Source organism: Cynoglossus semilaevis, chromosome 17 (genome assembly GCF_000523025.1).
Source record: "Cynoglossus semilaevis isolate Cse_v1.0 chromosome 17, Cse_v1.0, whole genome shotgun sequence".
NCBI classification, from domain to species: Eukaryota; Metazoa; Chordata; class Actinopteri; order Pleuronectiformes; family Cynoglossidae; genus Cynoglossus; species Cynoglossus semilaevis.
The window spans coordinates 4,092,066-4,113,669 of record NC_024323.1 but is presented as its reverse complement, the minus strand read 5'-3'; the positions used below and the strand labels follow the sequence as shown (position 1 = coordinate 4,113,669).

Below are 21,604 nucleotides of genomic sequence, written 5' to 3'. Positions count from 1 at the left end.
GGCAAACCTCGGTGTGATTTCTCAATCTCCGTGGTCATTAGGTTTCACATTAACTTCTTCCTCAGACGACTCACTGCTTAGCTTGCCTACTTGCCAGAGCTGATACTCTGCCAGCTTCTATTAGTGGACACTGAGGTCCAACGTTGTTAAAAGCAACCAGATTCTGTCTTTACAAACAAATGTTAGTTACCAGTCTAAGAGGCCACCCTCACCAATCAACCTGCTTCTGCCACCATGCCTAGAGCAGAGTGGAAAAACTGTGAGGGAAGTGAACAAAATGAAGTCACTGGTTGACAAAGTCCTTTATGAGTGTGTGTAAACAGCCTTGTAATGTCTGCTGTGAATAAAAAAAATAAAATTATACCAAGCCTTAGTATATTAATATCATATTTTACAACACGTGTATCATTATAATTTCACTAACCAAATCGGATTGTCAGTCTTAACTGAAGACGTAAACGTAACTAAAGGTGGCAGCTAAAAGAACTAAACCCTCAGTGCTGCCTTCAAAGTCTGGCACCGTCTACTTCCTGAAACTGATATATTTCTTCGATGGTTTCAAATAGCGAACTTTTATATTCTTCTTTTTTTATGTTTTAGTTTCTGTAATAGAAAAACACCCGACAATATTGTTGCGGCAAAAAATTGAACTAAACCGTCGAAAAGAATCGTTATTACTGCCATGTAAAACTCTCTAGGGAAACGCTTCCTTCCAGCAATTACACCGATCCTGTGCAGCACACGGGCCTAGTTAGCATCAAGCTAACTATGTAATTGAGGGAGTTTCTGTTTTATTAACACTTCTTTCGCAAGTAAAATGGGTATGTTGACACCGGGGATACATTTACAAGCTATCGGTTTTCTGTTTGTTACTAATTTGCGCTACATAGCAACGTAATCTACCTAACATTACCATAGCTTTATGGGATATTGTGAGCATTTCAATATAGTTAAGAGTGAGCCACGTTTTACCGTGTGTAAGCTTTATATTAAAGTGGATTGGTAGTTTATGGGTATTTTTATTATTTTAATGGCTACGGAAAACAATGATCATTTGCTACATAACAAATGACTAAGCTTAGCCACACACACACACGACGCGACAGTGCATATTAAACTATCACTGCACATCAAGCGCATGGGAATGTTCTGAATATAAGAAAGTCGTAATCGCTCCGTTCAAACGTAACACGTAATTATTTCAGCGAGTTTACAATCGCCTGACCCACCCTTTGAATAACGAGGGTTTCGGAGCGTGTGCTCGCGGCGGCAGCTTGACAATAAATGTCGTTTGTTTACGCTGATTCCAGAGTTCTGCCGAGTCCCTGCCCCCACAACGTATCACTCCGCACAAGACCCAAGACTATTAAAACTGAACAAATCAACGGCCACTCTTCAATCAAATTTGCAATTATTTCCCGTTTCATCGCTTAAATAATTATAGTTTGGAAAGTAGCCATTTTAAGCGAGTTTCTTGAAGGAACAGAGAAAACGGACTACATCTCGCTAGCGGTCTTACTTATTTCGATACAAAATACAGGAGGGGTTTTCTTGTCGCAATCACTCTACAACATGTTCTGTGGCAAATGTGTAAACGTTGACTTTAAAAACACGCTAATATATACTATTATACGCTTATGGTGTAACATAATATACGTTAAAATGTTTTTATGGATTTCTAATTTGTAAGCTTGTCTCCATTCCACCTTTGTATTCAACATGGTAGATCCCGTCAAACTGCCTCGTACTATGTTCTCGGTTAAAACTACGTACTCGTGATTGATAACTGCACTGTTCAATCAGAAAAAACTTTAAGCGTAGCAACAGCAAAGTCGCTTTCTTGTCCAATGGACATGAAGAAAGGCGGGCTCTAATCGGCCCAACATTCGATCATTTGGTTGGTTCAATCTCCTGCCATTTATAATAGAGTTGTGGACTTTGTAGTTCGATACGTTGAACGCTGCAAGTGATAGAGAATGCTTTAAACGACATTTCCCAAAATGCAACCTGTGACACTGGCAGCAGCATGCGCGCGGTACGGAGGCGGAGTCACTATATAAACTGGAGCTCCCTCTTGTTAAGCAGCAGACAGGACACTGTTATAAGGGTTGGACGCTGTCTCTCAGTGAACGGCGTTCTGTGACAGCAGCGAAAGGGTTAATGTTAGTTAGCGACAGTTGCTCAGGCAAAACCCCTTGGAGGAGTAACAAGTGTGCACTGTTTTGAAGTTTACTTGTGCTTTACGAAAGTTTATATTTTTAAAGGCTTCGGTAGTTTTACTTTTTATAGTGACTTTGGCTCATTTGACATAGGTATATTTACTGACAGGATACCTTTTAAAAGTACATTTTGAGCTGAGTGTGTTCATAGTTTAAATATGCGCTAAAACCCGAGCCATCAGAGCGGATCGGCAGGATGACAGAACCAGCACAGAAGAGCCATCACCTGAAAACTTCAGGCAGTCCATCAGGTGGGAGCAGCGGAGCAGTTCTGGAGCATCTCTCGGCCAGCAGCCGTGGAGGACCGCTGAACGGCGACAGGGGGCGACAGAGGGAGCATAAGCAGAGGCAGCAGCAGCGGGCGGAGAGTGCTGAGGATGTCAACACAGACAAGTTGAAGCAAACGAAAGGCGGTCAGATGGGGGTGTGTCCTGCTTCAGCTGCCGGAAACAAGATCACCAAGTGCCCGGCCGCAGCTCAGGAGCACCAGGAATCTTCGGCTCAGACATCGGACAACGACAATCTGCCTTCGCAGGGTAAAAACACCGAAGACGGGCCACCGAAGGACACTTTGAACCAGGAGGAGAACTCCCACATCGACTCCGATACTGGGTTGGACGCGCGTCTGGGCAAGAAGCGGCACAGACGCAGGACCACCAGAAAAAGGCGCAACTGGAAGCCCTACTATAAACTTTCCTGGGAGGAGAGGAAAGTCCTGGACGAGAAGGAGACAGCCAGGGCTTCCAGGCTGAGAGAGGAGATGTTCGCCAAAGGGCTCCCGGTGGCCCCTTACAACACTACTCAGTTCCTCATGGATGAACATGATCGAGAGGAGCCAGATCTCAACACCGAGACTGGGATCAGGCGGAACTCGGGGGTCGGTGTGCGCCTGGAGGACACTTGCAGCGAGGAAGACCTGTTCGACAACGAAGATGATGACGATGATGACGGCAGCGGCGGAGGCAGCGACGGCATCGGGAGGCCCGGCAACGCGGGCGGGGAGTTTCTCCAGAGGGACTTTTGCGAGACCTACGAGATGTATCACGTCGAGAGTCTGCAGAACATGACCAAGCAGGAGCTGGTGCAGGAATACCTGGAGCTGGAGAAGTGCATGTCCCGTCTGGAGGAGGAGAACAACCGATTGAGGCGCGCCGTAGAGCCCGGAGGTCTGACCGTGGAGAGTTCCATGGTTCGACTCAGGGAGCTGGAGAGGGAACTGGAGAGACTGAGAGCCCAGAACACGGAGCTGCTTCTGCAGAACCAGCCCGACAAGGACAGGGCTCAAGTCGCTACCAACTAGACAAATACCTTGTAGGGACAACCCGTTGAAAAAAGGTAAAAAAATAAATAAATAAAAAATGGACTACTGCATTTAAAAAAAAAAAAAAAAAAGGACTCCCGCATTTAAAAAAAAAAAAAAAAATGGACTACCGCAATTAAAAAAAAAAAAAAAAAATGGACTACCGCAATTAAAAAAAAAAAAAAAAAATGGACTACCGCAATTAAAAAAAAAAAAAAAAATGGACTACCGCAATTAAAAAAAAAAAAAAAAATGACCACTGGATTTAAAAAAAAAAAAAAAAAATGGACTACCGCAATTAAAAAAAAAAAAAAAAATGACCACTGGATTTAAAAAAAAAAAAAAGTTGTCATCAGTTTTCTGTAATCACGGTGTCATTTGGACATAAAGTCCATGCATTACAATGCAATACTCTGTTCTGTTCGCTTTTCTATTTGGACTGTACGGATGTCCGGTTCAGTTTTGATGATTTTTTTCCCAAGAAGAAATGTAAATACTTCAAAAAATCCATATTCATTTTATAAAGAGAATGTATTTGACAACACAAGGATATTTTTGTTGGTTTCAGTGGTCAACCTTGTTTCCATTTCCATTCACTGTTTAATTTTTTTTTTTGTTTTTTGTTTGAATTAAACAAAATGTACGCTCTCTTTCCCAAAGGCAGACTGAAAACCTTGTTTAATATTTAATTTGGCAGCCATGCAAAGACTATTTTGCAAAACTAAATTCCACAGTGAACATTTTAACAGTTGACAGAAATTCAAATAAAACTTTGAAATTGTGTTCAGCTCTTGTCTTAGTCTTTATGAAACCTGCTCCTAACACAGGATGTGTGTGTGTGTCTTGATTTTATCATGCAAATAATATGTGAGGACGATGAGACGGACCAGACTGAAGAGTGGAGAGGTTACTGTGAATAGAAGTAAGCCGAGTGAAACCAGTGGCAGATAAGGGGGATGGGATACGACGGAGATGAAGGTTAACCCACTGTCACTTTAATCTGCCAAGGATAGTACGGAGTAACGCATGACATATTTTCTCTATGAGGATAATTAATCTCAGATTCATAAGGGCTACAATATCTGACTGAAATGGTTTAATATAGTCATACCATAACCACCAGATTAATTTATTCTCTCCCATACATTAAAATATAATTGATACAATTAAATATAAATCTACCCAAATAATCTATTCTCCATGCTTTAGATAAGGGCATGTCCACAGTCTTTTAGGCCCAACTGTGACACTGCTTTGGGTTATGGAGTGTCTTCTTTGTTAAAATGTAATTTCACTGATCCACCACCAGGGTAAGGGTTGACCTTTTAACACTTTCTTTGCTGTAGTAGAGTATGGGATATATGGAGTGATAAAATTAGTTCATATTAATTTTTGTTCAAATAATATAATTTAGTAATTTTATGACTATTTATTTTGCCTAGTTTATAGTCAGATCATTATGTTAATTTTTACTTGACCTGTATTGGCCAAGCTAATTTTAGTTAGTTTTAGTACTGTTTACTAGCTTCTATGGTATTTTAGAAGTAAGCTATTTTGCCTAACTGCTGGCTAGTGGTTTACACATTATTTCTGTAGGATGTTTTTGTTGTGGTTGATTTTTAGTTACAGCTGCTACGAGATGAGCTATTCCTTGTGCAGGTTAAAGAAAGTCTAAAAGGGTGAAGTTGTATCCAAACCAAGTATGACTTCACAGACGGTAACAGATGATGCAGTGGGTCTGACTTCCTGAATAACAGAACGACAACAGAAATACTTCAAAAACAAGTATAAAAACCTCAACTTACTTTCAGGTGACATGATAAGCAGCCATCTTGGTTGTGACTGTTACTTCCTGTTAACTGATGAGTAGGGATTATAATCTAAAGGAAGAGGTCCTATTCCCATGTCTTTTTAAACTTCCTTATACAATACAGTTTCTAAAAGTTTCTAATTACTAAAATACGTTTTGGTTTATATATATATTAATATTCCGTGTGTATTGATGTATTGAACCAAGCAAAACAAAAACTACACTCCTGTTACGAAAGGCACTCCTGTTTTAAAAGATACCTGCATGCACCTTACTATGCCACTAGAGGGCATTTATGAACCCTGCTTTTTGAATTATCCTGGTGTATACAAATCACACAGGCGGATAAAATCAAATAAAAAAGAAATCGTTTTTTAAACATAGTTCTGTTTATTTACACCATATTACCTTGCTTTGATGCACACAGCCATGAGGGGAAATGGTTTCAGGCGAACAAACTTTGAGTCCAGTCGTTTTCATATTAGTTATACTCAAAAGCAAAGTCCAAATGTACACAATACACTATGTTACATATTAAGATGATATGTACAAAAGAATACAACGAGGGGGACAAAGGGGCGTATCACATTTCAGACCAAACACAACAAACTGCAGATCATCTTCAGAACACGTCTGCTGCGACCCAATACAGTTTGTGGGTCAGTCTAGTTAGGTGTACCATATTCACACACTAGGAATGACCAGGCCAAGGACAAAACAAAACAGCTGAGAGAGAGTTAGTACGCATCGTCTCTCTTAGCAGCGTCCGTTACAGCTGTTAACGTCTGGGTTAGAGACAGAGAGAGTGCATAGACACGTCTGAGGCTGGATTTGTGCTTTTGAGCCAACGTTCTGCTCAGTTAGAACCATCCTTTTTGATGGCGACATCTTTGGGTCGGTGCCTTTATTCTTTCATCGACCACAGCAGAGGAGGGAGGAGGACCCACTATTGAGAGAAGCCCAGCCAGTGTGTAGAAATGCTGGCTTCGATTGAGGGGAAACAGAAAGATAAGACACGAGTGTGACACTGCAGAACCAAGAACACATTCCAGAAATCAGGCACTTGCAGAAGAAATCTTGAGGTAAGACAAGAGACCAAGTAATAATCCATCAGTGTTAGCGTTATCTTTACTTTCCTCTAGCTTTATTTCTTTCTTTTGGTCAGAAGGACACAAGTGGACCTCGTGGTTGTGGAAGCCTCACCTCCCGTTACTTTTTGAAGGCAGCCAGTGTTTGTGGTAATTTAGCAAAATATCCAATTGAGTTCCTTCACTGCAGCCTGTCATCACCACACTGTTTAAATGTGACTGTTTGGCCATAATTTAGGTGAATCACTCTGTTAAAGGGACAACCCCGAGATTCTTCTTCTTCTCTGTGTTGATAGACCAAACCAATGATCACTGAGCTTCTCTGAGCTCTCTGCAAACTGTCCATCATTTTTACCAAATAACATTTATTTTTATTTGCTACATGTTGATCCAACACTGCTGAACACGTACAGTACTGTGCCAAAGTCTAGAAATGCTGGAATTTCCTCAATAAAATTATATCTGCAGGTCAAATTATTTTAAAATTTGTGAATTTATTTCCATTTTGGAGAGAATGTCTGTTTTTATAGGAATAACAGTGTTTAAATAAAGTTCAATGGAGTTTTGAATCAATAGCAGGGAATGTGTCGCTATGGGGGTGGTCTTCAAAAGGGGGCACCGCAGAACTATTCTGGGAACCACTGCTCTCGTCTATATTTTTAATAAATATCTTACATGGTTAATTTCATACAATAACGTTTACCAGCACTTAACGTGACTTAACTAAGAACTTTAGCATTTAAACAGTGTTTATAGCACTCCCTGCTGGGCAGAGCGGGGAAGTTACATGCTTTTTCAGTCAATTTCTTGCATTCTAAGCTGTGCATAAATAAAATACAGGAAACTACAGAAAACAGTAACTTTGTACAAAAAAAATGTTCACTACAGAATGTCTTCAACCGACAAAGGCTAGTGTTTAGGTTTATGTTGGAGTGATCCACGGATAGGCTTCTTTCAGAACTTCTCTGAGTTACTGTACAAGTGGTTAATATCGAGATGTCCAATGACATCAGCCGACCGATATTATCAGCCAATATTATTCTAATTATGTAATATTGGTGAGAATCTTTATCGGTTTTTCCTCCAATAATGCATAATCTGGGTTTGGCCCAGATGGTGTGACCTAAAAATAGTTTTGAAGTAAAAGTGAAACTATTATTTGTATTGTGCACAACACCACACTGCACACAATGAAATATGTCATCTGCCTTCAACACAAACGGCTGCATATATCGGTGTTGGTTGATATTGGAATTGGCAAAAAGTTAATATCGGACGTCTGTAGTTGAAGGTATTCTCTGGACTTTAAATAACCCTGAAACGTGTTTGGAGTATGTACACCGGGTGACTTGGTGTCTGCTACTGTAGCGTCCACGTTTCTAATCAGGCTGTTGAAGGTCGACTTGAAAACCTAACACAGCTGCTCGATGGTGGACCGTGTCCAAGCTGGACCTCAGCTCCGCCTCAGTGCCCCTTGTTCTCTGCGTACACTTGGAGTTTCTTCATGTACTCGATTCTTCAGTGTACTTAAAGAAGCCAATCTTCGCTTCTATTCTCACTCACTTAATTCCCAAACGTGCTGATAACGCAGCTCTAACGTCGGGGTGGAGGCTTTAGCACAGTACTGTAACCATCATCAGAAACTGGTCTTCATTCTGTGACTATAGGTCTGTCTGCACAGTGCTGAGAACCAGAGGAAGGCCGTCCACGAGGCAACGTGGAGCGGGCAGACGCGTTTGTCTCGCCGTGAACAGGTACACCCCAGAGGTGACGCTACAATTAAAGTACTTTAAAAAATTTAATACAAAATATATATAATATATATATATATATATATATAAAGATAGGATAGAAAACAAAAACAATATATTAAGAGAAACATTTCAAGTAACGCCTCAAAAGAAATGACTGTGCACACGTTCGCACTTTTCTGTAAACGTAAAAAAAGAACTACAAAAAAAGGGAAAATTTTTGATAACATAATATTAATATTTACAAAGGTTAACTTAACAAGGCTTTGTACAAATGTTACAAAATTGTTCAACACAAACACCTCAGACATTGTCACGAATATTTTATAGCAAAAAAAAAACAAAACAAAAAAAAAAACACGCACATGAACAATATTAACAGGTAGACGTGGAGACGTGCGCATGTGTGTGTGTGTGTGTGTGTGTGTAACCTGTTTCATCTACTGTTGCGTTTAAGAGAGCATTACAGTGTCCATGGTCTGAGAAGGAAGACTGAATTGAATTTGACTGAAGTAACGTTACGTTGGCCAATCCGTTTTTATTTGTCTCATCTGACTCACTTCTGCTTTAGTGGAAAATCAGTGAGTTTTTATAAAAAGCACCATTTTCAATAGGGTCAAAAACTGTTTCTTGTTCCTTTCACAGGATTTAACCCTGATATGTGCATAGACTGTATATAAAATGGACAAAATGGTCATTTGTTTGATAGTAAAGGTTGCAAACTACGTGTTTTGTTTTATTATTTAAAAAAAATTGGTGAGAGTTGGGAAAATGATATTAATTTGTCTTCATATTTGATCAGGATTTGTATATTGAAGTATTATCTGCACGTATGCATTTTTTGTCATGGCGAATTTTCCAGATTATCCAAATGTCATAATCTGGGTAAAATACAACTTGAATTTCTTACTTGTATTCATACTTAGAAACTTAGTAACATTCCACCAAACCAGTGGAGCACTTCTAGTGTTTTATACTCATCCATTTTTTTAATACAAGTCTATGGATTTTGTCCTGTGTGAGCCAGGCTGGATGAACAGTTGTTACTGTGACGGTGACGATTCTTGGCCGTTAACTGTTAGCTGTGATGAGGTCTGTTGGTGTCTCGGTCCTGTATTATTTCTAGAAAAGCACACACATAAACACAATGAGAAAAGAAAAGCTTTGGCAACACTGGGATGGCCTTTGCCATGCAAACGGAGCTCATCGTGAAGGAGAAGCGTGGGCTGCTCTTAAAGGATTTTTTTTGGTACACTCTGTCAGTTTAATGACCTGCAGCCAGTCAGCAGCTCGGCCCACGTGGACCCCACCAAATCCACCCTAGATTTTTTTTTTGTCTCTTTCTTAGAGTGGAGGTTGGCTCACAGGTACTGGTGGAATCTGGATGGGGGAACTTGACGTGAAGTTGGTTCCTGTTCCAAAACCTCCACACCTTGTGGTCGCCCTGCTGACTTGACCTGATTTGGACGCAGAGGAGACATGGGGAACTCATTAAGCATCACCGGGGGTCTTTTCTCAGACGACTCGGTGGGAGAGGCCACCACCGTGTGTCGGCGCCAGGCTCGTCTCTTCCTTCTCGTCTCTGGGGACAGTGGTTTTCGCAGACCGACGCTCCGCAGATCGTCGGCGGAACCCAAAAGTCGAGCGCGAACCTGCTCGGCTAGAGACTGGCCGCCCTGACCGATCGGAGTGAAGGACGAGGCTTCACTGGGCGGCACAGCTGGTTTGGAGCGAGCCAGGCGTACGCTGTCCTGGCTGCTGGCTGAGGAGGGGTTGGTCCTGGAGGTCTCCCTCCTCACTCTGGGGGTCTCCTCTGAGCCTGAGCCCACGCCGTCGCACCGGGTTGTGGCCTCAGAGAGTTCCAGCAGGTCCAGAGAGCGGGTCTTGGCCTTCTCTGACCTCAGCTTCTTCCTGGCCAGCGTGTCACACTGGATCAGCTTGTGGGAGTTGAAGGAAGGCCGCGAGTGCAGTCGAGTGTGAGTGGTGGAGGAGGAGGAGAAAGAGGAGGACGAGGGCGTGGTGGAGCGAGCTCCTCCTTCGCTCCTCTCCGCAGAGTCTGGCGTGTGTGAGAGGGGTGTAGGCGGAGCAAGGACGTTTGTGGGTGAGAGGACGGGGGGTTTGTAGTGTGTGTAGAGGAAACTGCGTGGAGCTCCTGGCGGCTGCACGTTGACGGGTGCGGGCGCCGGGCGTTTGTCGGGTCTCTCCTGGGTGAGAGAGCGCGAGGCGAAGCCGCTCTCGTTGTCCGTCTCACTCACCAGCTCGCTGTGTTCGTCGTCGGCGTCCTCCCCTCTGCCCTCTGACCCCAGGCTGCGCCCTAGTGTGGAAAGGGTTGAGTAGCCGGAGACAATAGAGCGCGCGTCTTCCGGTGCACGCCACGGTGACCCTTTAACCTCTGCCCGTGTTTCCGCTTCCTGCAGCGACATCGGTGCCTGTCGTACTTCTGCCTCCTCCTCCTCCTCTTGTTCCAAATGTGGCGGGGTAGGAGTAACCTCGGCGACCGCTGGTTCTACTTCTACCTCTTTCACACCACTCTCTACCACTTCCTCATCTTCCTCTTCTTCTTCCTCCTCCTCGTCATCATCATCCTCCTCCCCCTCCGCTCGAGGAGCAGTGTCTCCAACAGGCAAATCCGTGTCCTCTTCCTCCTCCGTACCGGCTTTGTTGGGCTCGTGCTCAGAGTCGTCATCAGTGCTGCTGCCCACTCGCCGGGCGTTATGTCGTTTCCTGCGTTTGCGGCCCGTAACAGCTGACATGATGGACAAGGTCAGGAAGTCCTTTGCAGTGAGATCCTTCTTTGACCCCCAGGAGCCCTGAAAAATGAAGACGTGGAAAATTAAGCTAATTTATGATAAGTTTAACACATTTTAAACTAATTTAAATGTATGTTTGTTATTGGAGGGTTTATTGAATCCATCAGTGATTGGATAATTTCAAAAATGTAAATCCCATTTAGTAAAAAGGTAGAAAAGCAGTTACAGGTTCAGCCTTTACCTGCTGTAACTTCACTGCTAATAGTAACCAAAATGTCAATCTGAAGTCTTACGGTGAGACACGAGCGAGTGTCTCCGTTAGTCACGTACTGTGTGTGTTCTGTAACGAACAGACAGTGAGGAGACATTACCTTGGATTTAGCTGAGTCACTGTTGGTTGAGTCTGGGTAGGAAGAAAGAAAGAAAGAAAAAATATGAACCACGTCAGTGAAATTCTCTGTCATCAACAAAAGCCCCAAACAGTCAGTGGTGAAGGACATAAAGGCAGAAGGTGTGACATTCCAAATGTCAAAATCTTTTTCACAGCGAATCACAGGGAGAAGGGAACTGTGACCAATCCAGCAGGGATTTTATTATAATTAAAGTGAGGGAAACCCCTGCTGTGACATCACTGATGTGGTGAGAACCGGTCTGTCAATCAAAGGTGAAGCTTTTAGAGACACGTCCAGTTCCACTGATTGAATATTTTTGAATGTCTTTCTCCCTCTATGTCCTCAGTCATGATTGACCAAAGCACTTGTTTATTGACACGTGGTGGGGGGTGTGAGGGAGGGGCAGTTGTCCCTGAACATGAGGAGACCACAGCACACACACACACACACACACACACACACACACACACACACACACCAGTGATACCACCGACAATACTGATGATGAAGAGGTGAAGGAGGAAATGAAAGCAGTGTGAAATAGGAAAACTGTTTTTGTGTGGGCACATATAAACACACACACACACACACACACACACACACACACAAACAGGGAGGATTTAAGTCTCGTTATCAAAACCCAGTAGAAAAACCCAGAGCTTGTTCCTTCCTCTGGGGGTGGAGTTGCTCTTTAACAAAATGAAATGCCAAATACAATGTAACAGTCAATATGAGGTCATCTGCGCTAAGCTAACAGGTTGTGGGTTTCCCCTCGTTCCTCTCTGTAACTCGTCCTTTTTTCTCTGGAATCGGATGTGCGAGTGCTCTTATGAAGAAGAGTTTAAGAAGCTAACAGCTGTGTAAATCGTTAGCCGCTTCATTATCACGGTCAGCTGTGCACAGGACCAGAGCTGTTTCAGGAGGTTCCCTCAAGGTCTCTCAGACTAATGTTCCCTTGAAACATCCCTAAACCACGGCCAGATTTGATCGTCTTCTGGAGCGGACAAAGGAGAGCTTTGTGCGGACCAGTCAAAGTTATTACTTTGTACTTGGGGTGAGAGACTTCAGTACTGAAGTATGCGTTGGCTCATGTGACAAAACCAAATGACCAAGACGTAGCTGAGCTCTCCCTTTCTTTAGGAAAGAGTTTAAAATACATTGGATTTTTTTAATTAAGTTTTAGTAAAGTCTCTGTATATTTTAGAGGTCTTCACTGTTTTTCAGAGCAATGGCCTTCAGGGAGCAGTGCCCCCTATCTGTTAGGGTTAGGGTTCACTTCAAACTGACAGAGAAAAAAAAAATCAACCAAAAATGTCACGACTACCTTACAGTACTTTGGCAGACACCTTGTTGAAGGCCTCTGACTTAGACCCCTGAGCAAGTATTAATGGACTTGCACTATTACAACAATGATTTAGTAGATGTGGTGATTATACAGTTAAAATGAAGTACAGACCAATAACTCAAATTTACACACGCTGTACATTCTAGTGCTCTTTAGAAACTGCTGAATCGGTAGACTGTTAATGCATTTGTCAGTTTGGGGGGGGGCACACCTGGGAGACGTGATTGGACAGAAATCTCTGAGTGAAAAACACTGATTACTGAGAGGGGTGGGGGGGTGGGGGGCAAAAATCACCACTAGTCTTTGTACCATCACTCACACACCCATTATTTCATTTTCACAATACACAGGACCACACACACACACACACACACACACACACAGTGGCAGGGGAGTTTCCATTCCTACCGCAGTGGCTGCTCCAAAGGCTCAGCTAAGAAAAGAAAACCAAGAAGAAACGTAGAGAGAAAGTGAAAGGTGAGCAACACTCGGAGGAGAGAAAAAACAAAAAAGCAGAGCAGAGAAAAGACAGAAGTACAGGCATCCCATCAAACACAAAAATAAAAACACACACAGACAGTGAGCCAGTGGACACCAGAGTCCATTTTTGTCCACTGTGCCCTGTTGTGTTCTGTTCTGCTGGTAATCAGTGAGTTCTGGTTCAAACTGGGACAAATCCTTCTAAAGAGGAATCCCAATCAAGTGAGGAATGCAGTCGTCTGACTTCACGCCAACTCCGTCGACAGGAGAGGGCCGTTCTTTCAACATGTTCTTAATTGAGCTCAGTGACCATCACTACCCCTGCTGCATCCTACAACTGTTTGTTTGATCAAAATCAAGTTTATTTAATCACTTTTTGGCAGTTAGTAAAATCTGAAAATCTGAAAGTTTATAACTTTTTGGTTTCACTACAAACTGGAAAATCCTGTTTGGTTTTAAAAGGAAATGCCTCCTCAGTTTCCTGGGACGTTTAACGTGTTATTGTGATGTAGAAGACGGGGATTTCCTTCTTTGGGTTTATTACAGTGTTACAGTAAATAGTGTCCTCACCTGAGGCCTCCCCTAGTAGAGCGGTCCTGCCAATGTTGGACAGCAGGTGGTCAATGTTGGGGGCGGGCTGTACGTCATCTGTGTCCACTGGCGTCTGGAAGCAACAGGAACAATTACCAAAAATGAAAAAAAAAAAAAAAACAGGAAGAGTGATATCAATATTAACCAGAAAATGATTATTTGCAGAGAAACCACCACAGCAGCAGCTGGACTCAATGGTGCCATCTAGTGTTTAAATGTTGTATACCTGATAATCTTCTCAACGTGTTATGTGAATTTATGACTTTCAATTACAATTATAAACGCATTATTGTTGTTTAAATTATTACCAAGATTAAGTGTCACCTCTGGAAAAGTGACTTCATGGATTTAACCTCCATCAGGCAGAATCACTTTCATGTGTGTGTGTGTGTGTGTGTGTACAGTTCAACACATCACTCCCTGTAAGCAGTATAATAAAAGTTATGACTGAGACTGTGATAATAACCCAGCACATTAGCATTCATATGGATTTGCTATAGAAGACACATTTTACACGTCGCAGCTGGAATTGCTGGAATTATAACAACCACAATAAAAACTCAAATTGAGGCGGTTTATCCATAAAAACTAAATAAGTCTCAATTAAGAAGAAAAACTGTCTGCTGTAAAGACTAAGCTGCTGAGCTATTTTGTCACACTTGTATTCCCGGGAGTGAATAATCCACCAGGGGGCATATTTAATCTGTTTAAAAATAACAATTTAGCCTAAACTTGTTTAATATTGTTATTTATTTCAGTGTTCCTGCACGTCACAGGAACAAGCCTAAATCTACTGCCATTTTTATTCCTTCATATCAGCTTTAAGGAAAGTGAACTCCTTGTCATTGTGACACTGCACACAACGAAATATGAGCTCTGCATTTTACCCATCACCAAAGTGAACAGGGGGGGCAGCATAAGCTGTGTTTAACAAGGAAACACCCATGGGTCAAAACAACAAGCATTTCAAAACCCATACCTTTTCATCCTTGTCCAGCTCTTCTGTGAAAAACCAGGTGCACTACAACAGAGGACAGAGAATCACATGTTCAACTGCACAATATTAACAGAACTAATGTAAACCAAATCAGAGGTGTGGTGTCTCTCACATGCTGGATGAGTGTCTCCACAATCTTGTAGCGGTCAGGCATGTGTGTGACCATGTCTTTCATGTTGTCCTCAGACGTCCGAACCAGGGTCGGTCCAAACACCAGAGCCAGGTTACGAGGCTCCATCTGTAGAGGAAGAAAAATAAGGCGTCGATTTCATGGATGTCACAGCAGAGATACAGAACTCAACTGAATGAACGAGTTCTTCTCCAAAAAGCCAGAAAAACAGACCTTGTTTTTATCCGAGTTGTCAGCCACTGTTTTCAAATGATTAACCAGGAACTTCAGTGTGTGGTAGTAGTGATCAGGTAGGTCTCGGATCTAGAAAAGCAAAACAGGAGGAATTATTATGGTACAACTTTAGTCAAAATAACACCAGAAAGTGTATTAATGTGTAAAAACCAACCAGTTTCTTCATGGTCCTTAATCGTTCTGACGCATTTTCCATCCGATTGGCATCGATGAAGTCGTTGTATTTGTCTGTGAATGCATTTGAAATAGAAAATATATATTTCAGATATATTTAAATACGAAGTCAGTTTTTGGCACGCAGCGCTGCACACTTGGTCTCACCGTTTGTGAACAGCGGCTCTGGAAGTTTCCTGAAGAAAGATTTGAGTAAACTGCTGACAACATTGAGATCTTGCCATTTCTGTTGAGCAGAAAACACACACACAGGGAGGGTCAGAGGTCAACGTATTTTTCTCAGGCATGCACATCATACATAAGATAAGGTATTATAAGATAAATAAGAGTAAAATTAATTAAAATCAATAAGTGCTTCTTTTTGATTCATTCATGTGTCTTCTTCCTCCTTCCCTGCAGAGCTTGCTATACGTGTAAATTAAATGTCCTTGAAAATATAAAAAATACAGACAGAGGGCTGTCTCCCTGCAGATGGACATACAGTACCAGCACACATATTTATCTGAATTATTTATTTATTTTTAGGGAATTTAATTTTCCCCCTTCTCTCCTTAAATCCTCCTTAGTCTCTTTTTGGTGTGGTGGATGATATTTGAATTTGTGATATAACGTATCTGGTTTATGCCTGTTGCCACTTCTACTGTGCTCAGATGGGAGTCCATGTGTCTTTGTGTCTCCTCACCTCCTCTGCAGGGTTGATGTCCACTCCCTTGTTGAGCTGATCCTGAAGCATCGACACCATGGCGTTATTCCCAGGGACCCTGTAGATTCCGGTGTATTCCAGACCCATCTCTTCTACCAGACCACAGCAGATCTCCACGATCAAGGGGATGAACTGAGGGGACAGTGAGGTCACAATTTAACCTTAGGTAAACAACAACAACAACAAAAACTAACAGTAAATCTAACCACTGTAATTCACCTTGTTATTAGCGCCCGGCTGACATTCGTCCAACCTCACGCCAAAAGCTTTGGGTCCAGCCTTCTTCGTCTTCTTCATGATGTTGATGCCCCAAGGTGACTTGGGTGGGCTGCTTTCATCTGTAAGGAAAAAAAAATCGGTTCATACCAAAAGCACTGGCTGCCTAGAAGATGGAGGACTAATAACAAACCAATAATATTCATACAGCGCTGCAGGGCTGCTTGTACTGACGTTCATGGAGGATAAGGACTCCACTTTATTTTCTGATCAGTTCAAAGGATCCAACATTTGGTATTTTGGGTACAAGGAGTTTAGAAAATGGCTACTGCCAGTAATCACTCCTCTTTTTCCTCTGTGTTAAAAGTTGTTGACAGCAAAAATAGCAACAGCTTCATGTTGTTTGTCCCTCATACTGACCTTTGCCCTCCGGTTTAGGGGAACGGGGAGCTGCTGTGGTGTTCTCAGTCTTGGTGAGCAGGAAGGGAGGCTTCATTCTGGGCATCCTGGGAGAAGCCTCTGGTTTGTTGCCTGTTGGACTGCAGAGGGAGCCAGAGAGACAGTTTTAATTCTGGCCACTACCAATGACGTCATGTGTACAGTGTCATCAATGATCAGGTGACTCACCTTTGTTTTCTATAGTCATTTAGCTTCTTATTGATGAGGGCCTGTCTGGAAAAGCCGAGCTCCTGTGGACAACAAACAAAGAAAGGGACAAAAAAGGACACCATGATTCTGAGGACTTCTTCACCTCTGATCAAAACAAACTGCAGGTCAGGTGGACGTGTCCTCAGACCTCGCTGTCTGTCTTGCTGTTCTCCCTGATGACCTTTATCCAGTCCAGCATGTCGTCCCGGTCCTCCGCCTGCAGCAGGTACTCACAGAAGTCCTGAGTGGTCAGTCTCAGCGCGTGCTTTCGTTTGGTCTCACTGTATGCAATGTCCACCAAGCAGCCACGGATGCTGATTGGCTCCTCGTCGTCTGCAGAGCCGCCAATGGTGGCGCCACGAAGTACTGCCTCCCTCTTGTCCTTGTAGAGGAAAAGCGAATGCGAGCGGAGCACCGAAAAAACCCGTTTCCACGGACGCATGCCGCTGCCCACCTTCTGTGAAGAAAACAGGAAACGATTCAAATCAAGGTTTTGAATCTTCTCAGCTCTCGCCCACAGTCATGTTGAGCCTCCTTACTTTGCCCTTCTCCGTGAGGATCTGTTTGAAGTGAAGCCATCCTTCTCGCCGTACGTCACTGTAGGTGATGTTCCCCAGCTCTGAGGTGGAGTGGCGTTTTGACCGAACCTCCTCTGCTGTCCCAAGGTTGTCCAGTGACTGAAACGCACAAAAGTAAAAATAACTTTGACGTCACTTCTGGACAAACAAAAGCACAGAACTATTTATCTTTGGTACTGGACATCTGGTATTAAAACTATCACCGTCACCGCTTTTACAGAGATGGAACATTTCTGTGGTTATGTTTCGACCAAACAAACTGGTCAAATTGATTGAACTTTGTTGATGTTCAAGTCAGTCCTCAAATCAAAGCTATCAAGAGCTCCACCCTTTTCACTTTTATTCAATCAAAAAAACAAAACTCACCCCATCTGTGAAGAAGCTCTTCACTCTCTTTGGAAGCCTCCTGTGGAGAACAACAACAACAACAACAACAACAACAACAACAACAACAGTTAAGTTGGTCCGTACTCAGACTTAATTCAACACAGATGCAGTTGTGTCTTTTCAGCAGCACTCACGAGAAAACACGGCCTTCGTCCCTGAATGTGTTGAGTCCTTCGTCACATGACTTGGAGCGCTCCGTGGTGATGGCTAGAAGATAGGAGGAACGGCGACTGGATTTAATACTGCCTGCTTGTTGAGAGGGTGGATGAACAGAGAGTGGAAGAGATGGAGGAGAAAGACAGATAAAAAAGAAATGTAAAAGAGAGAGAGTGAGAGAGAGAGAGACAGAATGTTGATGTAATGCCAATCACCACAACTGTCGGTGTTGGATTAGCAAATGGTTAAGTTAGAGGGGCCGCAGGAGGAGGAGGGAGGTGTTGGTGGGGGGGCGGGTGAGGAGGACGTGAGTGGTCAGTGTTGATGAGGGTGGATATCTGGGAGGTGGAGGTGTATTCAAGTACTGCTAGCTCACCACTGACATGCAAACATCACCACTACGGTCCCCTGTGTCCAACATGCGTTTGGACTCAGTACCATGCCACATCCCAGTGTACCAACATCTCCACACTGGACTGAGACCCAGCCTTAGTGCAGGTGCACTGATTTGTCATGCACAAAAATAATGACGTTAATAAATCCAACATGCAAACAACAAACACCAGCAATTCTCCACTGATTATTAGATAAAAAGAGTCAGGTTAGGCACCACCACCAGGTTACCACCAGCTGGTAGTATTTAAATCTGGCTCATATCACAGCTCAACTCGCCAAGCAAAACCTAGTTAGTGGGTTTGACAAACGTGTGTGGCCCAGAAAAAGGTTTTGGTTCAAGGTCCGTCTGTTTGGACACCTGATGTTGGTCACTGAAGGCCAGTTATCCACTGTTTATGTGGTTTAAAGAGATACAAATCACTGGCTTGGACCAACTAACTAAATTTGTGTAGAGAATGTTTTTTTGATGTATTCTTCATGCACCACATTTGTAAAAGATGTGTTCAGTTTCATTGTCGTCTTGATTAAGACTTTTTTGTTTTGGGTCATCTTTCACAAACTTATGAAACTATCTAACTTATGAAACTGACAGACTTTCTTCTGGCTGAATTTATGCTAACGGTCCGTTTTTATTAGATATTTGCCTGAAACAATTGGATTGGATTATGTTTCAGATTTAATTCAACTACAACGTGTTTATTCTGTAAACACTGATACAACTAATACGTAGTTATGTCTTGCACTGACTCATATAAGCTATTACATGTAGCCATTTTAGTTATATATTTATGGATCACCTTTAGCTTTCATCATTCTGTGCTAATTATAATAATTTCAGAGCTAAACGTCCTCGACCAATAGCCGAACAATATAATGACTTTATTGGTTAAAGTCATTATTAAAGGAGTCATTACAATTTAAAACACCAAGGACAAAAAAACAAAGGGTTATCAGTTTCCACTGTACGTTAGCAGAAATACGTAATGTGTCTGAAACTCTGTGGCTACATGCAGAGGGAAACCAGAGAGGAAGGCGCAAAAGGAAGCACTCACTGCAGTCATGTGAGAAGAGCCTAGTGAGGGGAAAGGTGAAGGTAGGGGAGGCGGGGCTGGTGACAGCGGCGGGCGCCGAACTCATGCCACTGGACACCACTGAGGACGCCGGAACATGACGGGCACGCAAATCTGCGCCGGGGCTGGTTGGCTCATCTGTGGGAGGTTTGTAGGAATAAAGGAAGCAGCAGAGGAAGGAGGAGGAAAGGAAAAATGAAGAGAAGAACAAGATAGGAGGATTGTAATTAATGTTAGAGAGGAAATGTCCCGGAGGGAAGAGGAGGTAAAGGAAATCGTCAGGGGTTAAATGAGGATAGGTCAAGGAGACACGGGGTATTTTAAGGATGTGGCACTGCAGGGTAACCATCAAAAATACTCAACAAATACTGTGCATTTCAAAACATCCTCTTCTTACAGCCTGAAAAGCTTCATCACAATCAACACAGGCGACAACCACAATCAAACTTAGATTCCAGTGGGACACGAACAAACCACAAAAACAAACATCGACATTCATTTAAATAACAAAAAAAAGAGGCTTAAATAAGTGCAGATGTTGCAGGGAAGCATAATATAACAGCAAATATACCAAAAATGTCACACAGATGTGAGAAAACAAGCAAATATACTTTACATACAGGGCAGAAGCAGAGAGTCCTGTTGCGTTAAAGGCACCATTATGTCTGTTTGGAGATCAGACGGACTGTTTCCTTGTTTCAGTTCTTTACAGATCACCTTGACATGTTGCAAATACCGGGTCGTGGGTAAAAATGAAGTACGGGTGTGGTTTCTGTGAATACCCTGGGAACATTATCCCTCCTTGGTATATTGACCAAAGTGTGTGTGCTGATTACTGTAGTTAGTTAATGTAGTGTGTTCCCTTCACAATCAAAAATGAACCGGGGTTTATATTAATATGAATGAAACAAACAAATACACTTTTGTTTAAAGGACTTTTTGTCTCTGTAAGAAATGTTCACTATAATTTTCAGGACAATTTCAATAGATTTTAAAACATTCATGGAATGACCTATTTTCCACTAATTCTTCATGAATCTATAGCACTATATGATTTGGCTGATCAAAGTGTTCAAAGTCAAAGACAAATTTGGAAATAAAAACATTTTTTATCTATGAAAATAACAGAGCTATATTTCCACATGTGCTTGAGACATGTCTTAAAATGATTAAAATCAGATATTTTCTAATCCTATCACCATCTTTTTCACTAATTGATTACATTGTATTACTGGTTACTGAGACAATATTGTTTTAGCTTATTTACAGCAAATATTTGCTAAATTCTTTAGACATTTTAAAGCTATATTTAGGGCAACACCTACCCATTCTTTGCTTGGATGTTGGCAGTCTCAAATGTTTAATCATCATCATGCTAATTAATATGCACTCAGGATGATTATTTGGCTGCCTTTAGCTACTTCTGGCCTATAGTTTTGGCTAGCTTTTGTTATTGTCATACTCTGCTTCATCTTTGATTGTGTCTTTCTTGCTATTTTTCTTCTAGCTACTTTGCTATGCTTTGACTTAAGATACCACTTATTCCTACAACACTTTTGAATGTCTAGTAAATAAAAACAAAGAGTTATAATTGTTATTGCTATTATTATTATCAATAATAATAATAATAATGTATTTTCTTGCTTAAAATGCAGTACCATGTGGAAACGACAGGGGGCAGCAGAGCCTCAGACAGCCTTAGAGACTGCAGGCACTCTGACATCCACCCCACAGACCACCACTCTGTCTCTTAAGCACATTCCTGTCTTGGCATTTTGCAGATTTCTGTTAAATCTTATTCCAGTTTAGATTTTACCTCGAACTCCTTACATGTAAAAGAAAGAAAGAAAAAAAACTACATTAACTGGTGTTGGCATCAATCACATTCCCCTCATTTCTTTGTGTCTTCTTCCCTCCAACCACCTCTCATCTTCCACCCATACGGTTCTATTCTTCGCTCCTTTGCACACTGGTGTCCGACATGAGGCGGAAAACATTTCTAATCTGGGGCGAGGAATCTGCCTGTTTACAGCATGGCCCAGAAATAGTCGGGCTGTGGGTTTAACAAAGGCTGTCATTAAGGGGCAGCCAGAGCCAGAGAGTGAGTTCAGACCCATGAGGCAGACATGAGCCAGCAGAGGGGGGCAACACGCCGCACCACACAGCTCCTCTAACTGCTGCCCTGTGTC

At 42.4% G+C, this 21,604-nt stretch overlaps 2 protein-coding genes across 8 annotated transcripts in view; one reads left to right on the top strand and one right to left on the bottom strand.

Annotated features, from left to right (window-relative positions):
- Window positions 1-2,068: 2,068 nt before the first annotated feature.
- On the top strand, window positions 2,069-4,302 carry hexim1 (HEXIM P-TEFb complex subunit 1). Of its 3 annotated transcripts, none has more exons than XM_008329460.3 (2): window positions 2,069-3,596; window positions 3,851-4,302. In XM_008329460.3, the coding sequence occupies exon 1, from the start codon at window positions 2,416-2,418 to the stop codon at window positions 3,517-3,519; it is 1,104 nt and encodes a 367-aa protein (XP_008327682.1). In that variant the 5' UTR covers window positions 2,069-2,415; the 3' UTR covers window positions 3,520-3,596; window positions 3,851-4,302. The 3 variants fall into 3 exon arrangements, with proteins under 3 accessions (XP_008327682.1, XP_024920449.1, XP_024920448.1); XM_025064681.1 differs by having other exon boundaries at window positions 2,069-3,609; window positions 3,865-4,302; XM_025064680.1 differs by having other exon boundaries at window positions 2,069-3,612; window positions 3,866-4,302.
- Window positions 4,303-5,699: 1,397 nt separating this feature from the next.
- The window catches only part of arhgap23a (Rho GTPase activating protein 23a), a 35,912-nt gene continuing 20,007 nt past the window's right edge, over window positions 5,700-21,604 (bottom strand). Inside the window, exons 8-24 of one of the 5 annotated variants that reach the window (XM_008329456.3) lie at window positions 19,398-19,553; window positions 17,928-18,039; window positions 17,773-17,812; window positions 17,368-17,505; window positions 16,977-17,285; window positions 16,808-16,869; window positions 16,601-16,719; window positions 16,184-16,302; window positions 15,944-16,096; window positions 15,409-15,487; window positions 15,242-15,315; window positions 15,067-15,156; window positions 14,836-14,961; window positions 14,706-14,747; window positions 13,706-13,799; window positions 11,290-11,321; window positions 5,700-10,978 (exon numbers count right to left, since the gene is read on the bottom strand). In XM_008329456.3, coding sequence (XP_008327678.1) covers window positions 9,530-10,978; window positions 11,290-11,321; window positions 13,706-13,799; window positions 14,706-14,747; window positions 14,836-14,961; window positions 15,067-15,156; window positions 15,242-15,315; window positions 15,409-15,487; window positions 15,944-16,096; window positions 16,184-16,302; window positions 16,601-16,719; window positions 16,808-16,869; window positions 16,977-17,285; window positions 17,368-17,505; window positions 17,773-17,812; window positions 17,928-18,039; window positions 19,398-19,553 — 3,194 coding nt within the window. In that variant the 3' untranslated portion in view covers window positions 5,700-9,529. Of the gene's footprint in view, window positions 10,979-11,289; window positions 11,322-13,705; window positions 13,800-14,705; window positions 14,748-14,835; window positions 14,962-15,066; window positions 15,157-15,241; window positions 15,316-15,408; window positions 15,488-15,943; window positions 16,097-16,183; window positions 16,303-16,600; window positions 16,720-16,807; window positions 16,870-16,976; window positions 17,286-17,367; window positions 17,506-17,772; window positions 17,813-17,927; window positions 18,043-19,397; window positions 19,554-21,604 lie in introns of all 5 variants that reach the window. The other 4 variants (XM_008329457.3, XM_017040667.2, XM_008329458.3 and 1 more) reach the window with 4 other exon arrangements.